Source organism: Bufo bufo, chromosome 4 (genome assembly GCF_905171765.1).
Source record: "Bufo bufo chromosome 4, aBufBuf1.1, whole genome shotgun sequence".
NCBI classification, from domain to species: Eukaryota; Metazoa; Chordata; class Amphibia; order Anura; family Bufonidae; genus Bufo; species Bufo bufo.
In genome coordinates this window covers 225,152,644-225,176,502 of record NC_053392.1, presented here as the reverse complement: position 1 = coordinate 225,176,502, position 23,859 = coordinate 225,152,644, and the positions used below count along the sequence as shown (strand labels likewise).

General features: G+C 42.9%; 1 protein-coding gene across 1 annotated transcript in view; it reads right to left on the bottom strand.

The window, feature by feature from the left end:
* The window catches only part of LOC120997961 (probable cation-transporting ATPase 13A4), a 196,187-nt gene that overhangs the window by 22,441 nt on the left and 149,887 nt on the right, over window positions 1-23,859 (bottom strand). Inside the window, exons 21-24 of the mRNA XM_040428343.1 lie at window positions 7,840-7,962; window positions 7,335-7,414; window positions 6,274-6,316; window positions 6,073-6,182 (exon numbers count right to left, since the gene is read on the bottom strand). Of these exons, the coding sequence (XP_040284277.1) occupies window positions 6,073-6,182; window positions 6,274-6,316; window positions 7,335-7,414; window positions 7,840-7,962 (356 nt within the window). The remainder of the gene's footprint in view (window positions 1-6,072; window positions 6,183-6,273; window positions 6,317-7,334; window positions 7,415-7,839; window positions 7,963-23,859) is intronic.

Here is a 23,859-nt window from a genome sequence, read left to right as displayed (position 1 = left end):
ATTTATAATAAAGTAATATTTAGGTATTTTCATTTTCTTAATTCCTGGAAAACCCCTCTAATGTCTGCGATCGGCATTATGGTCAATCACAGACATTAGTCCTGCTCTTTAACCCATTCACTACCGGAGTTTTTTTTTTCGTTTTTCCTTTTTCTTCCCCATCTTCCTTGAACCATAAATTTTTTATATTTCCGTTCACATAGCTGTATGAGGGCTTACTGTTTGCGGGACAAGTTATACTTTCTAATGTCACCATTAATGATGACATACAGTGTAGTGGGAAGTTGCAAAAAAATTCCAAATGGGGTGGATTTGGAAAAAAAACGCAATTCCTCTACCGCTTTACGGGTTTTGTTCCCACAGCGTTTCGTATGAGGCAAAACTGCCCCATGACCTTGATTATCTGGGTCAATATGATTACAATAATAGCCCAGATGTATAGGTTTTTTTAACCCCTTCAGGACACAGCCTTATTTCACCTTAAGGACCAGGAGGCCATTTTTTGCAAATCTGACCAGTGTCACTTTTAGTGCTGATAACTTTAAAACGCTTTGACTTATCCAGGCCATTCTGAGATAGTTTTTTCGTCACATATTGTAATTCATTACACTGGTAAAATGAAGTAAAAAAAAATCATTTTTATTTATAAAAAAATACCAAATTTACCAAAGATTTGTAAAAAATTGCAAATTTCCAAGTTTAAATTTCTCTACTTCTATAATACATAGTAATACCTCCAAAAATAGTTATTACTTTACATTCCCCATATGTCTACTTCATGTTTGGATCATTTTGGGAATGATATTTTATTTTTTGGGGATGTTACAAGGCTTAGAAGTTCAGAAGCAAATCTTGAAATTTTTCTGAAATTTTCAAAAACCAAATTTTTAGGGACCAGTTCAGGTCTGAAGTCACTTTGCGAGGCTTACATAATAGAAACCAGCCAAAAAAAAAAAAAACATTCTATAAACTACACCCCTCAAGGTATTCAAAACTGATTTTACAAACGTTGTTAACCCTTTAGGTGTTCCACAAGAGTTATTGGCAAATGGAGATGAAATTTCAGAATTTACATTTTTTGGCAAAATTTCCATTTTAATCCATTTTTCCCAGTAACAAAGCAAGGGTTAACAGCCAAACAAAACTCAATATTTATGGCCCTGATTCTGTACTTTACGACCACATATGGGGTGTTTCTGTAAACTGCTGTACGGGCACACGGCAGGGCGCAGAAGGAAAGGAATGCCATATGGTTTTTGGAAGGCAGATTTTGCTGGACAGTTTTTTTTTACACCATGTCCCATTTGAAGCCCCCCTGATGCACCCCTAGAGTAGAAACTCCAAAAAAGTGACCCCATTTTAGAAACTAGGGGATAGGGTGACAGTATTGTTGGTACTAGTTTAGGGTACATATGATTTTTGGTTGCTCTATATTACACTTTTTGTGAGGCAGGGTAACAAGAAATAGCTGTTTTGGCACAGTTTTTATTTTTTGTTATTTACAACATTCATCTGACAGGTTAGATAATGTGATATTTTTATAGACCAGGTTGTCACGGATGCGGCGATACCTAATATGTATACTTTTTTTTTATTTATGTAAGTTTTACACAATGATTTCTTTTTTTAAACAAAAAAAATAATCATGTTTTAGTGTTTCCATAGTCTGAGAGCCATAATTTTTTCAGTTTTTCGGTGATTACCTTGGGTAGGGTATGATTTTTGTGGGATGAGATGACAGTTTTATTGGCACTATTTTGGGGTGCGTGTGACTTTTTGATCGCTTGCTATTACACTTTTTGTGATGTAAGGTGACAAAAAATGGTTTATTTAGCACAGTTTTTTTTTGTTTTTTTTTTTACGGTGTTCATCTGAGGGGTTAGGTCATGTGATATTTTTATAGAGCCGGTCGATACAGACGCGGCGATACCTAATATGTATACTTTTTTTTATTTATGTAAGTTTTACAAAATAACAGCTTTTTTAATACAAAAAAAATGATGTTTTAGTGTCTCCATATTCTGAGCCATAGTTTTTTTTATTTTTTGGGCGATTGTCTCAGGTAGGGGCTCATTTTTTGTGGGATGAGGTTAGATTGGTACTATTTTGGTGGGCAAACGCCTTTTTGATCGCTTGCTGTTGTACTTTTTGTGATGTAAGGTGACAAAAAAATGGTTTATTTAGCACAGTTTTTATTTTTTATTTTTTTCTGAGGGGTTAGGTCATGTGATATGTTTATAGATCTGGTCGATACGGATGCGGCGATACCTAATATGTATACTTCCCCCCTATTTTTTACCAATTTTTTTTAACTTTTTTTGGGGAAAATTAAGTTTTTGTTTATTTTTACTTGAAACTTTTAATTTTTTGGGGGGAAAACTTTATTTTTTCAACTTTTATTTTCACTTTATTTTTTGTCCCACTTTGGGACTTGAACTTTTGGGGGTCTAATCCTTTACAATGCATTCCAATACTTCTGTATTGGCTGTATGAGTAATACAGCCAATACTGTATTGGCTGTATGAGTAATACTGTGTGTATTACTCATACAGCTTCCGGCCTGTGAGATCAAGGGTGCTGGATCTCACAGGCTTGTCACCGGAAGGCAGCGCGATTCCTTCCTTAGGCATTGCGCTGCCTTCCATGCCATCGGGTCCCCCCTACAGCCGCATGGGTACCCGATGGCACCGCCGATCGTGGCCGCAAACCGCAGGTAAAGCCGCAAACCACAGGTCTGAATTGACCTGCGGTTTGCCGCGATCGCTGACATGGGGGGGTCACGCATTTAGCCAACGATTTAGCCAACGATTTGAGCAGGCACCGGGTTCCGATCACCGCCCGCCGGGCGGCGGTGATCGGAAATACACAGGACGTACCCGTACGCCCTGTGTCCTTAAGTACCAGGACATCAGGGTGTACTGGTACGCCCTGTGTCCTGAAGAGGTTAAAGTTTGAAAAAATGTTTTTTTTTTTTTAAATCACTATATTATGACCCCATAACTTTTTTTTATAGTTATGTATACTGAGCTGTATAGGGGCTCATTTATTAAGGGACAATCTGTACTTTTTATTGATACCATTTTGGTGTGTGTGTGACTTTTTAATCACACTTTATTAGATTCTTTGGGTAAGAGAAGCAATGAAAAAATGGCAAATTGGCCATTTTGACTCTTTTTTCCGTTACGCCATTCGCCGTATTGAAAAAATATTTTTAGATTTGAGTAGTATGGGTGTTTTTGGTCGCGGTGATACCCATGATTTTTATATTTTTTGTTATTTAGGTATTTATTTTTTTATTATACGAAAAGGGAGGCGATTTAAACTTTTATATCTTTTTAATTTTGTATATTTTTTTACATTTTTTTTATGATTTTGAAGCTCATATATAAGCCTATAAATAAATCTGTTTATTCATTTTTAATTTTAAAACATCATGTATTTTTAAAATGACTTCATTACTGTGAATTGCTAATTACTTATAATTGGCCTGCCATCTGGTGGCCAAAATAATAATTGCAGCATGAATGCTGTGGGCCTCGTCAGCGAGACTCACAGCATTAAAAGCGACTAACGACAGCCCCATTGGCCGCAGTTTTTTTTTTACCATTAGAATCTGTGATCTCACTTGATCTTGGCATCTAAAGCCTTTAATTACAGCGATAGACATTATTGCCGGTCACGGTAATTAGCGGCAGGTCTCTGCCGTTTGCCTATCGCTCCAGCACCGTACATGTACAGCACTGGTAGCGAACGTGTTAAAACAGCAAAAACCCCGAAGAGAATCTATACAACACCTGTCTCAGCAAACTACACTTTGCTGAAACCACTGCAGCTTTCTGGATTTCAGTTATCGCATCCAGCTGAGGTATCGGGGTGAGATATACACACCATCCACCACTTTACCGTACACATTGCCACAGTAGATATAGATATAGAGATGTAAATAGAGTAAATGATAGATATCTCTCCATCTTCACACACACATATTATATATATCTGCACACACATACCCTGTACACATATATACATATCCACATGTATGTATTGTATATATCACATTGTAGGAAAAGCAGTAACCTTTTATTCAATGTTGGGAATGGGATTGCTATCATTATGTTGATTTCTCTATGTACCGGTAGTTATTTGACTGAAGGACTGATGAGATCACACCTGAGGTGCTGTTGTCACTATGGCATCACAAGTAGGCAGAGATGTCATGTGACTGCACCTCTGAAGATGCATGCTGGGATTTTTATTTTCACTTTGCAGCTGCTCTGCCCACACAGCCTCTCATCAATGTGAGCATGCTATGCTGAATGCAGTTGAAAAATGATACATACACAGTATATCTGTCATGATACAAATATCTCTTGGCTTTAGTTATTGCCTGGGGCACTTTATAGTTTTTTATACTTATGGTGGCCAACCCCTTTAAGTGAATGATCATGCCCATTTGGTTGCAATAAATAAAGTCTCTCTTCACTGAATAGATAATGGAAGAAGTAGTTCATACAGCAGCGAAATGCACAATTCTGAGGTATCTTATAGTGTAGGATTCAACCAATAGTTGTGCTTAGGTAGTAGCAATGATGGTAGTAGTAGTCCCAAGTCTCTCGCTAAACACTTAGCAATGTTTCCAAATAGCCACCTATGTGCAATTCCGTTCTCCTTTACTCCTTCTGCAAAATGTGTTTCGTGCCGAAGCATTTACCCATAAATATCTGTTCTCTTTCCCTCAGTGGTAGGCTCTCAGTTAAGTTGTTCTCTGGCAGCTTTTCAGTCTCAGGAATGGTGTTTCCTGGACGAGGCTTCTCTTGGAGCCTACATGGCAGAAGCTCATACATGTAGGTGTTGCTTCTAGCTTTGCTCAGCTAAGACTCTCTAACTATCCAAGGAGGCTGGAAGCACCTGGTCTCCATGGCACACTAACCAAGACTGCCAGTGTTAACTGTTATTTCCATACACAACTATTTGGAATACATAGTGCATAGAGAGATAAGTGTACAAATCACGATTAACTTTTTGCAAATAAATTTGACTTTAGCAGTGATCCACTGAATCACTGCATTAAGCCTCAAGTACAGGCCGGACCTAGGGCTGCAAGCCTGGGGGGAGGCCTGGCATGACAGAGGCTTGAAGGGAGTGGAGCTGTTAGGGAGTTAAGGGATTAATTGGGAGGTTAAGTTTGGGCGTTTCATTTGGGGAGGGGGTAAGGTTTTAAATGGGGTGGGAGGAGCGGGAAGAGGGGCCATTTTACATTTTAAGGGACCCTCCCCATGTTTTAGGTTTTCCTTGGGCGGGCCTTCAGGTGGGAAGGCCTTTTGGGATTGGTTATTTATATTATTTATTGTATGTTTGTTATTTAACAAATGGCTGCTGTGGCGAATAAAATCCACCTGTGGTGTTGCGTCTTTATTTGGTTGGGAATAGGGGGGACATAGGGGAACGATTCGACAATACGCTTGTCGTGCACGCGTCCGTGGAACACGGACCGTGAGATACCGACCTGGATTCCTGCTGAGTGCAGGAGCGCACTGCATCATTGGTTGCTATGAAGTTGTGCACTTCGTGCTGCCGCTGCTGTACAGTAATACACTGGTATGGTCTATACAAGTGTATTACTGTACAGCAGCGGTGGCACAAAGCACATGCCGCCATAGCAACCAATGACGCTGTGTGCTCCTGCACTCAGCAGGAATCCAGGCCGGTATCTCACGGTCCGTGTTCCACAGACGTGTGCATGAGGCTTTACTGAAACTTTTCCGAAGAATTGCATCCTTCTCTGCACACATTTATTGACAGAAAAGTAAGCACATACAGTATAGGATTACATTCTTTGGGCAAAGTATGGCAGGTATCATTTCATCACTACATGATGGTATATTTCTGGTGGTATTACTTAGGCAATGCATTGTGGTATAGAGAACTGTGGTGTTATTTGGTCTATGGAGGCAGCATTATTTGGGCTCTGTAGGGCCTTAATATTATGGCAAGTTATTTGTACATTGTACTATGGTAATATCTTTAACATAGGTTAAATAGCATGGAAACAAGTGTCTTAGAACTACTCACTTTAATAGTTGTGGAACGCATTCAATATTTGGTGTGTGTGATGTAAATGGTGACGCCACTGAAGCTTCTTGTTCAGACAAAGAAATTCCAACATGAGCCATTTTTAGGGCCTGAAATGAATGATGTATTAAGATCACAATTATGATTTGAAATTGTGCAGAAGCATTTAACAAAAGGAAACAAGGAAGGTAAAATACTTACACCGCAGTCATTTGCACCATCACCACACATACCAACGTAATATCTAGAAACAAAATAAAAATAACTAAAGTAATTCTCAGTCACAATCTAAACCATCTTAACCTCTTTGCATTCCACCAATAAAGAAATAAAACACAGGAGTAACTCCTTGATTTAAACAGGTCAAGTGGTTTAGTATTCGCTGTGGACTTGCATCTTGATATACAGTAATTGTTGTTCACCAGATGTTCTTTTTAACTGGCTTAAAGCATTTTATTTACACAACTTTCTCCATTTTCTATATCCAGTATAGATTGATATTCTTAAATAATTTGTATAGAATAAAGTAATAACGTAAATTAACAGCTGCAATAAACAATTCTGTTCACCAACATTCTGGTTCTGCTCCCTTTGACCACACATTCAAGCCCTTTACCGCCTCTTGCTGCCTCAAACACAAAAACATCTTTCTTATCCGATCTTCCCAACCTCATTGTACTCTCCCTGACTATTGTGACAACCCACTCTAAAGTTTACTCTGAAAAAAAATACCCCAACAATCCGTCCCTAACAGTGATACCCTATTCTCCACTTTTCCTCCCATTCTCAACTTCAGGACATCTGCCACAAATCTCCAGTCTAAGATATCAGACCCTCTCCTATGTTTCAGGCTTTCATAAACAACCTAGAACCCATGTGTCTAGCGCACAGTCATAAACTTCTTTCCACTACATTTGCAAAGCAGAGAACATATAAATTCCCAATAAGCGTCATATATCTGGCAACCTCAACACTGCTATGTCAGCATTATTTTAGATATGTTCTGTATACCAAATGGGTACCTTTTTCACCTTTTTGTAAGATAACCCAATTTCAGTTTAAAGTCTCAATGTCCACTGAGAACTTTAGGGGTTACGTCCAGAGCTGTCAGACATTTATAGAACTTGCGTGTAAGGCATTTTATAGAATCTGTACCAACATCCTGATGCCATTTCAAAACACACAAACATTTTTAACAGAGGCAATATGTTTTTGTTTTTTTGTTTTTTTGTTTTTTCAAAACAACCTAAGAATAAACTTACCCTAATTTCTGGAATTCCTCCACAAGGCTGGATTTTTGCCCTGGAGACATTCGAGCAAAAACAGTTCCATTGAGGAGTATCTGAAAACGATCATAAAACAAGTTAAGCATGTTATGGCATGTGTAGTACAATTCACAAATTTGAATATTCCACCAAACATATATGTTTTAAAGTGCATTGTAAACCTCTGTAGATAGAGCAAGTTATGTTGATGTATGATTCTTTATGGCAATATACCATATAACAGAAATTGTAAGTATCTGCGTTGGCCTGTGATGAGTGAAGCAAGTTCTAGTCCAAGATATATCACAAGAACAGGGTCAGTAGATAGGAATACGGTTAAGCATGGATTACCAAAATAATTAGGGAGATAAAATTATATTGGGTATAATATGATTTTATAATTCAGGTTTTATATTTAATAAAATGTGAAAAATGTCCCTGCAATGTTCTACATGCTCTTACAAAAAATATATATATATCAGCAATTAAGGAATGTATTCACCTTTTGTAGCAAACTATTAAAGTAATGCCAAAGGACTTCGTAAGTGTTCCCAGTCATGGCAAAATAATAGGGAGGCTTTTCAATGTCTGGCTTATTTTTTTCCCAAATATCAATAAAAATGTCCTAGAATAACAAAAAAAATTAAATTCTTCTTAATAAGAGAATGACAAATCTTTAGAACCATGACAAATACAGAATAGTCAAAATACACATTAAAATAAAGTATCAAATGCAGTTTGATTATTAATAAAGTACATTCACATAAAGCCTACTAAAAGAACTAATAAAATGAAATATATTGATAAAGACTCAACAAGCTAAACATACTGTATACAATCCAGGAGAAAAAATAAAAAAAGATCATCCTTTCCAACCACACCATGTGAATTAATGTGTGAATGGACTGGTCCTGTGCAGGCAGCCCGTTAATTCACATAGTAAGTTTGATGGTATTGTGCGCTACAACACACCTTGCCAAACAGACGCAGCTCCACAAAGACGCAGCTCTTCGGACCAAAAATTAACCTTTGCTGCATTCCAAAAGGTGAAATGTTGCTCTAGTCACCCTTGGTCATGAAGAAGTAAACAAGTGGTTTTGGTGAAATGCTTTTTATGTGACATCCACTTACTCAACAATTCTGGTAAACTGCACTACAGTAGTTGTCAATTTCATAGGACTATGAGCAGAAGACTGAGCAATGATACACACCAAATAATGTTAACATACACACCCTAACAATGAAACTGAAACACCAAGAAGAAAACATTGTGGAATTATGGAAATCACAGGATCGATAGATATGTTAATGATATGCAAATAAAAAAAAAATGATTCAAAACGTCTCAATTTATTCTGCTAAGCGCAGAAATACGCACACTTACATGCCTTGGCTTGCAATCAATGAAGTCATTAACCCCTTAAAGACCCATGACGTACATGTACTTCATGAGGTCTGCGGGGCTCTGGGGAAAGATCGGGGTGGAATCGCGGCACCGTGGCGGCTCTTAGAAGGCAGCCATGCCGAGAAAGAGCAGCATGGTGCCGATCCACCCCCCTGCAGCTCAAAGTACTGCGATTGGCCGATCAATGTGTCGGTCACATTGCAGCGCAGGAAGCTGTCAGCAGCTACGGGGAGGGTCGGGAGGACGGTGGACCGTGCTGAACTGGTCAGGACCGGTCACATCCGAGGTGAGGCAGGGGACACCAGTGATGTGGGTCCCCTATCAGCGCTGCGATTGGCTGGAACAATGCTCCAGCCAATGGCAGCGCTATTAGCTGCACAGGAAGAGGCAGAACTTCCCTGCAAACAGCCATTCTAGCTGGTGACTGCTTGCAGAGAGGCTCTGTGCCTTTCTGTGCTGCTGTGGCTTGCTGGGACTTGTGGTGTACCACTACTGCGAATTTAACCCCTTTGCTGCTGAAAAGAAGAAAGAAGAAGAACAGCTGCACAGATTTTTTTTTTCCATTTGCAGCTGTTTTAGATCCCTCCGTCCCTGTCCCTTTCTATCCCCCTTTTTTTAAATCATTTTCCAGCTCTGCATCACTTTTTCTGTGTGCGAGCTGTGACCGCCAAGTGCTTTTCAGTGCGTACCTGCCTGATCAGCACCTGCGGATTATTTGTGCTGATTTTTTTGGCAATTTTGAATTTTTTGGGGGTTAAAAAAGAACTGGTAGTTAGGGCTTTATATAAATATATATAGAGTGCTATATTCCTATATATATAAATATCCAGCAGCCCCTGCACTGAGAAAAGAAGAGCCGAGCCGCCCCCACAAAATAACCACCCCTGGAATACAAGCATCCTTGGCATACCCCTGGAGGGCTGAGTATCACCCCACTATCCCATCAACGATTAACCCTTACCTACCCTGTCCCACCAACGAACCCCTACTTGTCCTATCTCTCCCCTATCTCTACCCACAACATTACCCCTGAACCACCAATCCCCTGCCCTGTCCCGATGCTAACCCTTTCCTGGGTTAACCCATGCATTGCCAGACCCCGGCTGCTGAACACAGCATTAACCCCTTCCCTCTAACCCGTGCATTCCTACCTGCCCTTAACCCTGTAGGAGCATCCCTGCTCCCTATTCACCCCTGCTGTACCCTAACCTGTATTAGCCCCTATAACCCTGTATATGTGGCCTGCATATACCCTTGCAGCGCCACCGTTAACCCTTCGGTCATAGGGATTGCTTAGAGCCAGGTGGGTTGGGCTGTTATTGTGTGTGTGTGTGTAATAGTTAGTTTGTGGGTGGAACTTGGGATTGTGTAGTGTAGTTTAGTACTGTATATTTAGTGCTGTATTGTTAGTGCTGTATTGTTAGTGCTTTGCATGCGTTGTGCACTGTAGGTGTTAATAAACATTGTGTATTATTTGTATTATACCTACTGTGTAACGTGTGGTTACTAGCGGTAGTTAGTTCAGTAAGGCGCATGCAGCTAGTTTAGTGATCAGCGTAAGGCAAAGTGAAAGTGTTATTAACCACCTCAGCCCCCAGTGCTTAAACACCCTGAAAGACCAGGCCACTTTTTACACTTCTGACCTACACTACTTTCACCGTTTATTGCTCGGTCATGCAACTTACCACCCAAATGAATTTTACCTCCTTTTCTTCTCACTAATAGAGCTTTCATTTGGTGGTATTTCATTGCTGCTGACATTTTTCCTTTTTTTGTTATTAATCGAAATTTAACGATTTTTTTGCAAAAAAATGACATTTTTCACTTTCAGTTGTAAAATTTTGCAAAAAAAACGACATCCATATATAAATTTTGCTCTAAATTTATTGTTCTACATGTCTTTGATAAAAAAAAAATGTTTGGGTAAAAAAAAAAAATGGTTTGGGTAAAAGTTATAGCGTTTACAAACTATGGTACAAAAATGTGAATTTCCGCTTTTTGAAGCAGCTCTGACTTTCTGAGCACCTGTCATGTTTCCTGAGGTTCTACAATGCCCAGACAGTACAAACACCCCACAAATGACCCCATTTCTGAAAGTACACACCCTAAGGTATTCGCTGATGGGCATAGTGAGTTCATAGAACTTTTTATTTTTTGTCACAAGTTAGCAGAAAATGATGATTTTTTTTTTTTTATTTTTTTTTCTTACGAAGTCTCATATTCCACTAACTTGTGACAAAAAATAAAAAGTTCTATGAACTCACTATGCCCATCACGAAATACCTTGGGGTCTGTTCTTTCCAAAATGGGGTCACTTGTGGGGTAGTTATACTGCCCTGGCATTCTAGGGGCCCAAATGTGTAGTAAGGAGTTTGAAATCAAATTCTGTAAAAAATGACCTGTGAAATCCGAAAGGTGCTCTTTGGAATATGGGCCCCTTTGCCCATCTAGGCTGCAAAAAAGTGTCACACATCTGGTATCTCCGTACTCAGGAGAAGGTGGGGAATGTGTTTTGAGGTGTCATTTTACATATACCCATGCTGGGTGAGAGAAATATCTTGGCAAAAGACAACTTTTCCCATTTTTTTATACAAAGCACTCAAAACACATTCCCCACCTTCTCCTGAGTACGGAGATACCAGATGTGTGACACTTTTTTGCAGCCTAGGTGGGCAAAGGGGCCCATATTCCAAAGAGCACCTTTCGGATTTCACAGGTCATTTTTTACAGAATTTGATTTCAAACTCCTTACCACACATTTGGGCCCCTAGAATGCCAGGGCAGTATAACTACCCCACAAGTGACCCCATTTTGGAAAGAAGACACCCCAAGGTATTCCGTGAGGGGCATGGCGAGTTCCTAGAATTTTTTATTTTTTGTCACAAGTTAGTGGAAAATGATGATTTTTATTTATTTTTTTTCTCATACAAAGTCTCATATTCCACTAACTTGTGACAAAAAATAAAAACTTCCATGAACTCACTATGCCCATCAGCGAATACCTTGGGGTCTCTTCTTTCCAAAATGGGGTCACTTGTGGGGTAGTTATACTGCCCTGGCATTCTAGGGGCCCAAATGTGTGGTAAGGAGTTTGAAATCAAATTCAGTAAAAAATGACCTGTGAAATCCGAAAGGTGCTCTTTGGAATATGGGCCCCTTTGCCCACCTAGGCTGCAAAAAAGTGTCACACATCTGGTATCTCTGTATTCAGGAGAAGTTGAGGAATGTGTTTTGGGGTGTCTTTTTACATATACCCATGCTGGGTGAGATAAATATCTTGGTCAAATGCCAACTTTGTATAAAAAAATGGGAAAAGTTGTCTTTTGCCAAGATATTTCTCTCACCCAGCATGGGTATATGTAAAATGACACCCCAAAACACATTCCCCACCTTCTCCTGAGTACGGAGATACCAGATGTGTGACACTTTTTTGCAGCCTAGGTGGGCAAAGGGGCCCATATTCCAAAGAGCACCTTTCGGATTTCACAGGTCATTTTTTACTGAATTTGATTTCAAACTCCTTACCACACATTTGGGCCCCTAGAATGCCAGGGCAGTATAACTACCCCACAAGTGACCCCATTTTGGAAAGAAGAGACCCCAAGGTATTCGCTGATGGGCATAGTGAGTTCATGGAAGTTTTTATTTTTTGTCACAAGTTAGTGGAATATGAGACTTTGTATGTAAAAAATAAAAAAATAAAAAAATCATCATTTTCCACTAACTTGTGACAAAAAATAAAAAATTCTAGGAACTTGCCATGCCCCTCACGGAATACCTTGGGGTGTCTTCTTTCCAAAATGGGGTCACTTGTGGGGTAGTTATACTGCCCTGGCATTTTCCAGGGGCCCTAATGTGTGGTAAGTAGGTAAATGACCTGTGAAATCCGAAAGGTGCTCTTTGGAATGTGGGCCCCTTTGCCCACCTAGGCTGCAAAAAAGTGTCACACATCTGGTATCTCCGTACTCGGGAGAAGGTTAGAAATGTGTTTTGTGGTGTCATTTTACATATACCCATGCTGGGTGAGAGAAATATCTTGGCAAAAGACAACTTTTCCCATTTTTTTATGCAAAGTTGGCATTTGACCAAGATATTTATCTCACCCAGCATGGGTATATGTAAAAAGACACCCCAAAACACATTCCTCAACTTCTCCTGAATACAGAGATACCAGATGTGTGACACTTTTTTGCAGCCTAGGTGGGCAAAGGTGCCCAAATTCCTTTTAGGAGGGCATTTTTAGACATTTGGATACCAGACTTCTTCTCACACTTTGGGGCCCCTAAAATGCCAGGGCAGTATAAATACCCCACATGTGACCCCATTTTGGAAAGAAGACACCCCAAGGTATTCAATGAGGGGCATGGCGAGTTCATAGAAAAAAAAAATTTTGGCACAAGTTAGCGGAAATTGATTTTTTTGATTTTGTTCTCACAAAGTCTCCCTTTCCGCTAACTTGGGACAAAAATTTCAATCTTTCATGGACTCAATATGCCCCTCAGCGAATACCTTGGGGTGTCTTCTTTCCAAAATGGGGTCATTTGTGGGGTGTTTGTACTGCCCTGGCATTTGAGGGTCTCCGCAATCATTACATGTATGCCCAGCATTAGGAGTTTCTGCTATTCTCCTTATATTGAGCATACAGGTAATGAGATTTTTTTTTTCCGTTCAGCCTCTGGGCTGAAAGAAAAAAATGAACGGCACAGATTTCTTCATTCGCATCGATCAATGTGGATGAAAAAATCTCTGCCAAAAAAAGAAAAAGGAGGGGAAAGGCGTCTGCCAGGACATAGGAGCTCCGCCCAACATCCATACCCACTTCCGCTCGTATGCCCTGGCAAACCCGATTTCTCCATTCACATCAATCGATGTGGATGAATAAATCATTGCCGGGATTTTTTTTTTTATATATACAAAGTGTTTGCCAAAGTATATGAACACCGCCACCTCCTCAGCTCATATGCCTCGGCAAACATATCTTTTACTGCAGAGGAGAAATCTCGTCTTGCAGCGCCGCATACACCGACTTGCGTGTAATCTGACAGCAGCGCAATGCTTCTGTCCGAATGCACATCAGTGCTGCAGCTAGTCGATCGGTTGGTCCACCTGGAAGGTAAAAAAAACAAAGCAAAAAAGAAAAAACCAGGCCGCAAAGCAATAACTTTATTAACTTTAGAACAGAACATATTAACTTTTTTTAAACTTTTTAAACTTTTTTACTTACCGGTAATTTTTTTTTGTTTAGTTTTTTTTACCTTTATAGAACAAACCTCTCCTTCCCCATGGGACAATGTGCAAAGCGCAAATCGCCCAAAGATGTGGCGAAGTACGTTATGCACTTTATCCCAGGTGAAAGGAGAGGTTTGCAGCAGCTGTGAGTAAAAGGGCCCTAATAGCCCTGTGTGCCTGTCCTGTGAGATGCAATCCCTATGCTAGGTGTACCTGTGTGTGGTACTTCCGGAAACACTCACCTAAGCATAGGGCAGGGTGGTCAGGGCAGTCAGGACAGAAATAGCGGGTGTCACGCCTTATTCCACTCCTGCTACAGACACGACATTTTTTTCGGGGTGGCGGTTGGGTTGAGGTACCAGCAACGACACTGGGGAAATGTCGCTCGTGTAGACGGCTAACTACACTGGTGGATGGGGCCACGGAACCTCCTGGGTAAAGGAGGTTCGCGATGATCTCTTCCTGGAATTTTAGGAAGGATCCTGTTCTCCCAGCCTTACTGTAGAGAACAAAACTATTGTACAGCGCCAATTGAATTAAATATACAGACACCTTCTTATACCAGCGTCTGGTTCTGCGGGAAACTAAATAGGGAGCCAACATCTGGTCATTGAAGTCCACCCCTCCCATGAGCGCATTATAATCGTGGACTGAGAGGGGCTTTTCAATGACACGGGTTGCCCTTTCAATTTGGATTGTCGTGTCTGCGTGAATGGAGGAGAGCATGTAAACGTCACGCTTGTCTCTCCATTTCACCGCGAGCAGTTCTTCGTTACACAAGGCAGCCCTCTCCCCCCTTGCAAGACGGGTGGTTACAAGCCGTTGGGGGAAGCCCACGCGACTAGTTCGCGCGGTGCCACAGGCGCAAATCCGTTCTAGAAACAAATGCCTGAAGAGGGCCACACTTGTGTAAAAATTGTCCACATAAAGATGGTACCCCTTGCCGAATAAGGGTGACACCAAGTCCCAGACTGTCTTCCCACTGCTCCCCAGGTAGTCAGGGCAACCGACCGGCTCCAGGGTCTGATCTTTTCCCTCATAGATCCGAAATTTGTGGGTATAGCCTGTGGCCCTTTCACAGAGCTTATACAATTTGACCCCATACCAGGCACGCTTGCTTGGGATGTATTGTTTGAAGCCAAGGCGCCCGGTAAAATGTATTAGGGACTCGTCTACGCAGATGTTTTGCTCAGGGGTATACAAATCTGCAAATTTCTGGTTGAAATGGTCTATGAGGGGCCGAATTTTGTGGAGCCGGTCAAAAGCTGGGTGGCCTCTGGGACGGGAGGTGGTGTTGTCGCTAAAATGCAGAAACGCAGGATGGTCTCAAATCGTGTCCTGGACATAGCAGCAGAGAACATGGGCATGTGATGAATTGGGTTCGTGGACCAATATGACCGCAATTCATGTTTTTTTGTCAGGCCCATGTTGAGGAGAAGGCCCAGAAAAATTTTAAGTTCGGAAACTTGGACTGGTTTCCACCGGAAAGGCTGGGCATAATAGCTTTCCGGGTTTGCGGTTATAAATTGTGTGGCATACTGGTTGGTCTCTGCCACGACTAAGTCCAAGAGCTCCGCAGTCAAGAACAGCTCAAAAAATCCCAGGGCCGAACCGATTTGAGCCGTCTCAACCCGAACTCCAGACTGGGCGGTGAAAGGGGGAACTACAGGTGCGGCTGAAGTTGGTGACTGCCAATCAGGGTTTGCCAGCACCTCAGGGACTCTAGGGGGTCTACGGGCCTGTCTGCGCGGTGGCTGCGACGGGGTAACTACTGCACGTGCCACCGTACCAGCTTCAACTGCCCTTCTGGTGCTCGCTACTTCACCATGTTGTACGGCAGTGCTGGTACTAGGTCCAGGAAGGGCTGCGCTGCTGGTGTATGCCTCACCACGTGATCCGGCAGCGACAGCCCCACTCTGCTGCTCTTGAAACGGATCCTGCGTAACCTGTGGTCTAGCGACACGGGGCCGGGTACGCCTGGTGCTGCTAGGGACCTCCACCTCCTCGTCCGAACTTTGGGTCAGAGAGCCACTGCTTTCCACAGGTTCATATTCTGACCCGCTAGATTCGTCAGATGAGGGTTCCCACTCCTCATCCGACTGGGTCAGAATCCTGTAGGCCTCTTCAGAAGAATACCCCCTGTTTGACATTTTGGACTACTAAATTTAGGGGTATTCCCTGAGACTACCCAAGAAAAAAAGCAAACCTGTCTTACAAAGGGGAGGCTAGCGAAGTACCGGAGGCCGCTGCGGTTGATAAAAAATATCAAAACTGATTTTTTTATCGCCGCAGTGCGTGTAAAGTGAATGTGCAGTGATCAAAAAATAATAATTTTTTGTCACTGCGGTGGGGCGGGTGTGGGTGAACGCACGTGTGGGCGACCGATCAGGCCTGATCGGGCAAACACTGCGTTTTGGGTGGAGGGCGAACTAAAGTGACACTAATACTATTATAGATCTGACCGTGATCAGTTTTGATCACTTACAGATACTATAAAAGTACAAATGCTGATTAGCGATACGATAATCAGCTAATAAAAGTGACTGCGGTGCGGTGGGGTGGGCGCTAACTGACGCTAACTACCTAACCAAGGGGCCTAAACTATCCCTAAAACCTATCAGTCAATACCAGTGAAAAAAAAAAAGTGACAGTTTACACTGATCACTTTTTTTCCTTTCACTAGTGATTGACAGGGGCGATCAAAGGGGTGATCAAAGGGTTAATTGGGGTGCAGGGGGGTGATCTGGGGCTAAGGTGTAGTGTTTGGTGTACTCACAGTTCAGTCTGCTCCTGTGCTGGATCCAACCGACGAAAAGGACCAGCACAGGAGCAGAGAAGCCATATAACAGATCATATTTACTAATATGATCTGTTATCTGGCTTGTGATTCGATTTTTTAAAAATCAGCAACCTGCCAGCGACGATCATTGGCTGGCAGGTTGCTGATGCAATTCTCCTCGAACTTTTGCCGGCCCGCGATGCGCATGTGCGGGCCGGCTGAGACCGAAATCTCGCGTCTCGCGAGAGGACGCGCCGGCGCGTCCACTCGGAATGAAACAACCACCTCCAGGACGCGTCTGTGCGTACAGCGGTCCGGAGGTGGTTAACCACCTCCGGACCGCCTAACGCAGATTCGCGTTCCGGAGGTGGCAGCGCTGCGCACAGTCACGCATATACGCGTCATCTCGCGAGACGCGAGATTTCGCTCCAAGCCGGCCCGCGCATGCGCATCGCGGGCCGGCAAAAGTTAAAGAACAAGTTCGTCACCAGCCTGCCAGCAACGATCATTGGCTGGCAGGCTGGCGATTTTTAAAAAATCCAATCACAAGCCATATAACAGATCATATTAGTAAATATGATCTGTTATATGGCTTCTCTGCTCCTGTGCTGGTCCTTTTCGTCGGTTGGATCCAGCACAGGAGCAGACTGAACTGTGAGTAGCACCAACACTACACCTTAGCCCCAGATCACCCCCCTGCACCCCAATTAACCCTTTGATCACCCCTTTGATCGCCCCTGTCAATCACCAGTGAAAGGAAAAAAAGTGATCAGTGTAAACTGTCACTTTTTTTTTTTCACTAGTATTGGCTGTTAGGTTTTAGGGATAGTTTAGGCCCCTTGGTTAGGTAGTTAGCGTCAGTTAGCGCCCACCCCACCGCACCGCAGTCACTTTTATTCGCTGAATAGCGTATCGCTAATCAGCATTTGTACTTTTATAGTATCTGTAAGTGATCAAAACTGATCACGGTCAGATCTATAATAGTATTAGTGTCACTTTAGTTCGCCCTCCACCCAAAACGCAGTGTTTGCCGATCAGGCCTGATCGGTCGCCCACACGTGCGTTCACCCACGCCCGCCCCACCGCAGTGACAAAAAAAATATATTTTTTGATCACTGCACATTCATTTTACACGCACTGCGGCGATAAAAAAATCAGTTTTGATATTTTTTATCAACCGCAGCGGCCTCCGGTACTTCGCTAGCCTCCCCTTTGTAAGACAGGTTTGCTTTTTTTCTTGGGTAGTCTCAGGGAATACCCCTAAATTTAGTAGTCCAAAATGTCAAACAGGGGGTATTCTTCTGAAGAGGCCTACAGGATTCTGACCCAGTCGGATGAGGAGTGGGAACCCTCATCTGATGAATCTAGCGGGTCAGAATATGAACCTGTGGAAAGCAGTGGCTCTCTGACCCAAAGTTCGGACGAGGAGGTGGAGGTCCCTGGCAGCACCAGGCGTACCCGGCCCCATGTCGCTAGACCACAGGTTATGCAGGATCCGCTTCAAGAGCAGCAGAGTGGGGCTGTCGCTGCCGGATCACGTGGTGAGGCATACACCAGCAGCGCAGCCCTCCCTGGACCTAGTACCAGCACTGCCGTACAACATGGTGACGTGGCGAGCACCAGAAGGGCAGTTGAAGCTGGTACGGTGGCACGTGCACTAGTTACCCCGTCGCAGCCACCGCAAAGACAGGCCCGTAGAGCCCCTAGAATCCCTGAGGTGCTGGCAAACCCTGATTGGCAGTCACCAACTTCAGCCGCACCTGTAGTTCCCCCTTTCACCGCCCAGTCTGGAGTTCGGGTTGAGACGGCTCAAATCGGTTCGGCCCTGGGATTTTTTGAGCTGTTCTTGACTGCGGAGCTCTTGGACTTAGTCGTGGCAGAGACCAACCAGTATGCCACACAATTTATATCCGCCAACCCGGGAAGCTTTTATGCCCAGCCTTTCCGGTGGAAACCAGTCCAAGTTTCCGAAATTAAAATTTTTTGGGCCTTCTCCTCAACATGGGCCTGACAAAAAAGCATGAATTGCGGTCATATTGGTCAACGCACCCGATTCATCACATGCCCATGTTCTCTGCTGCTATGTCCAGGGCACGATTTGAGGCCATCCTCCGTTTCCTGCATTTTAGCGACAACACCACCTCCCGTCCCAGAGGCCACCCAGCTTTTGACCGGCTCCACAAAATTCGGCCCCTCATAGACCATTTCAACCAGAAATTTGCAGATTTGTATACCCCCGAGCAAAACATCTGCGTAGACGAGTCCCTAATACATTTTACCGGGCGCCTTGGCTTCAAACAGTACATCCCAAGCAAGCGTGCCCGGTATGGGGTCCAAATTGTATAAGCTCTGTGAAAGGGCCACAGGCTATACCCACAAATTTCGTGTCTATGAGGGAAAAGATCAGACCCTGGAGCCGGTCGGTTGCCCTGACTACCTGGGAGCAGTGGGAAGACAGTCTGGGACTTGGTGTCACCCTTATTCGGCAAGGGGTACCATCTTTATGTGGACAATTTTTACACAAGTGTGGCCCTCTTTAGGCATTTGTTTCTAGAACGGATTTGCGCCTGTGGCACCGCGCGAACTAGTCGCGTGGGCTTCCCCCAACGGCTTGTAACCACCCGTCTTGCAAGGGGGGAGAGGGCTGCCTTGTGTAACGAAGAACTGCTCGCGGTGAAATGGAGAGACAAGCGTGACGTTTACATGCTCTCCTCCATTCACGCAGACACGACAATCCAAATTGAGCGAGCAACCCGTGTCATTGAAAAGCCCCTCTGTGTCCACGACTATAATGCGCTCATGGGAGGGGTGGACTTCAATGACCAGATGTTGTCTCCGTATTTAGTTTCCCGCAGAACCAGACGCTGGTATAAGAAGGTGTCTGTATATTTAATTTAATTGGCGCTGTACAATAGTTTTGTTCTCTACAGTAAGGCTGGGAGAACACGATCTTTCCTCAAATTCCAGGAAGAGATCATCGAGAACCTCCTTTACCCAGGAGGTTCCGTGGCCCCATCCCCCAGTGTAGTTAGCCGTCTACACGAGCGACATTTCCCCAGTGTCGTTCCTGGTACCTCAACCCAACCGTCACCCCGAAAAAGATGTCGTGTCTGTAGCAGGAGTGGAATAAGGCGTGACACCCGCTATTTCTGTCCTGACTGTGCTGACCACCCTGCCCTATGCTATGGAGAGTGTTTCCGGAAGTACCACACACAGGTACACCTAGCATAGGGATTGCATCTCACAGGACAGGCACACAGGGCTATTAGGGCCCTTTTACTCTCAGCTGCTGCAAACCTCTCCTTTCACCTGGGATAAAGTGCATAACGTACTTCGCCACATCTTTGGGCGATTTGCGCTTTGCACATTGTCCCATGGGGAAGGAGAGGTTTGTTCTATAAAGGTAAAAAAAACTAAACAAAAAAAAAATTACCGGTAAGTAAAAAAGTTAAAAAGTTTAAAAAAGTTAATATGTTCTGTTCTAAAGTTAATAAAGTTATTGCTTTGCGGCCTGGTTTTTTCTTTTTTGTTTTGTTTTTTTTTACCTTTCAGGTGGACCAACCGATCGACTAGCTGCAGCACTGATGTGCATTCGGACAGAAGCATTGTGCTGCTGTCAGATTACACGCAAGTCGGTGTATGCGGCGCTGCAAGACGAGATTTCTCCTCTGCAGTAAAAGATATGTTTGCCGAGGCATATGAGCTGAGGAGGTGGCGGTGTTCATATACTTTGGCAAACACTTTGTATATATAAAAAAAAAAATCCCGGCAATGATTTATTCATCCACATCGATTGATGTGAATGGAGAAATCTGGTTTGCCAGGGCATACGAGCTGAAGTGGGTATGGATGTTGGGCGGAGCTCCTATGTCCTGGCAGGACGCCTTTCCCCTCCTTTTTCTTTTTTTGGCAGAGATTTTTTCATCCACATTGATCGATGCGAATGAAGAATTCTGTGCCGTTCATTTTTTCTTTCAGCCCAGAGGCTGAACGGAAAAAAAAAATCTCATTACCCGTATGCTCAATATAAGGAGAATAGCAGAAACTCCTAATGCTGGGCATACATGTAATGATTGCGGAGACCCTCAAATGCCAGGGCAGTACAAACACCCCACAAATAACACCATTTTGGAAAGAAGACACCCCAAGGTATTCGCTGAGGGGCATATTGAGTCCATGAAAGATTGAAATTTTTGTCCCAAGTAGCGGAAAGGGAGACTTTGTGAGAACAAAATCCAAAAAATCAATTTCCGCTAACTTGTGCCAAAATTTTTTTTTTCAATGAACTCGCCATGCCCCTCATTGAATACCTTGGGGTGTCTTCTTTCCAAAATGGGGTCACATGTGGGGTATTTATACTGCCCTGGCATTTTAGGGGCCCCAAAGCGTGAGAAGAAGTCTGGTATCCAAATGTCTAAAAAATGCCCTCCTAAAAGGAATTTGGGCCCCTTTGCCACCTAGGCTGCAAAAAAGTGTCACACATGTGGTATCTCCGTATTCAGCAGAAGTTGGGGAATATGTTTTGGGGTGTCATTTTACATATACCCATGCTGGGTGAGATAAATATCTTGGTCAAATGCAAACTTTGTATAAAAAAAATGGGAAAAGTTGTCTTTTGCCAAGATATTTCTCTCACCCAGCATGGGTATATGTAAATGACACCCCCAAAACACATTCCTTACCCTCTCCTGAGTACGGAGATACCAGATGTGTGACACTTTTTTGCAGCCTAGCTGGGCAAAGGGGCCCACATTCCAAAGAGCACCTTTCAGATTTCACAGGTCATTTACCTACTTACCAGACATTAGGGCCCCTTGGAAAATGCCAGGGCAGTATAACTGCCCCACAAGTGACCCCATTTTGGAAAGAAGACACCCCAAGGTATTCCGTGAGGGGCATGGCAAGTTCCTAGAATTTTTTATTTTTTGTCACAAGTTAGTGGAAAATTATGATTTTTTTTATTTATTTATTTTTTCATACAAAGTCTCCTATTCCACTAACTTGTGACAAAAAAAAAAAATTTCCATGAACTCACTATGCCCATCAGCGAATACCTTGGGGTCTCTTCTTTCCAAAATGGGGTCACTTGTGGGGTAGTTATACTGCCCTGGCATTCTAGGGGCCCAAATGTGTGGTAAGGAGTTTGAAATCAAATCAGCAAAAAATGACCTGTGAAATCCGAAAGGTGCTCTTTGGAATATGGGCCCCTTTGCCCACCTAGGCTGCAAAAAGTGTCACACATCTGGTATCTCCGTACTCAGGAGAAGGTGGGGAATGTGTTTTGGGGTGTCATTTTATATATACCCATGCTGGGTGAGAGAAATATCTTGGCAAAAGACAACTTTTCCCATTTTTTTATACAAAGTTGTCATTTGACCAAGATATTTATCTCACCCAGCATGGGTATATGAAAAAGACACCCAAAACACATTCCTCAACTTCTCCTGATACGGCAATACCACATGTGTGACACTTTTTTGCAGCCTAGGTGGGCAAAGGGGCCCATATTCCAAAGAGCACCTTTCGGATTTCACTCGTCATTTTTTACAGAATTTGATTTCAAACTCTTACCACACATTTGGGCCCCTAGAATGCCAGGGCAGTATAACTACCCCACAAGTGACCCCATTTTGGAAAGAAGAGACCCCAAGGTATTCGCTGATGGGCATAGTGAGTTCATGGAAGTTTTTATTTTTTGTCACAAGTTAGTGGAATATGAGACTTTGTATGAAAAAAAAAAAAAAAAAAAATCATCATTTCCACTAACTTGTGACAAAAAATAAAAAATTCTAGGGACCCGCCATGCCCTCACGGAATACCTTGGGGTGTCTTCTTTCCAAAATGGGGTCACTTGTGGGGTAGTTATACTGCCCTGGCATTCTAGGGCCCAAATGTGTGGTAAGGAGTTTGAAATCAAATTCTGTAAAAAATGACGAGTGAAATCCGAAAGGTGCTCTTTGGAATATGGGCCCCTTTGCCACCTAGGCTGCAAAAAAGTGTCACACATCTGGTATCTCCGTACTCAGGAGAAGGTGGGGAATGTGTTTTGGGTGTCATTTTACATATACCCATGCTGGGTGAGAGAAATATCTTGGCAAAAGACAACTTTTCCCATTTTTTTATACAAAGTGTCATTTGACCAAGATATTTATCTCACCCAGCCATGGGTATATGTAAAAAGACACCACAAAACACATTCCTCACTCTCCTGAGTACGGGGATACCAGATGTGTGACACTTTTTTGCAGCCTAGGTGGGCAAAGGGGCCCATATTCCAAAGAGCAACCTTTCGGATTTCACTCGTCATTTTTTACAGAATTTGATTTCAAACTCCTTACCACACATTTGGGCCCCTAGAATGCCAGGGCAGTATAACTACCCCACAAGTGACCCCATTTTGGGAAAGAAGTACCCAAGGTATTCGCTGATGGGGCATAGTGAGTTCATGGAAGTTTTTTATTTTTTGTCACAAGTTAGTGGAATATGAGACTTTTATGAAAAAAAAAAAAAAAAATCATCAATTTCCACTAACTTGTGACAAAAAATAAAAAATTCTAGGAACTCGCCATGCCCCTCACGGAATAGCTTGGGGTGTCTTCTTTCCAAAATGGGGTCACTTGTGGGGTAGTTATACTGCCCTGGCATTCTAGGGGCCCAAATGTGTGGTAAGGAGTTAGAAATCAAATTCTGTAAAAAATGATGAGTGAAATCCGAAAGGTGCTCTTTGGAATATGGGCCCCTTTGCCCACCTAGGCTGCAAAAAAGTGTCACACATCTGGTATCTCCGTACTCAGGAGAAGTGGGGAATGTGTTTTGGGGTGTCATTTTATATATACCCATGCTGGGTGAGAGAAAATATCTTGGCAAAAGACAACTTTTCCCATTTTTTTATACTAAGTTGTCATTTGACCAAGATATTTATCTCACCCAGCATGGGTATATGTAAAAAGACACCCCAAACACATTCCTCAACTTCGCCTGAGTACGGGGATACCAGATGTGTGACACTTTTTTGCAGCCTAGGTGGGCAAAGGGGCCCATATTCCAAAGAGCACCTTTCGGATTTCACAGGTCATTTTTTACTGAATTTGATTTCAAACTCTTTACCA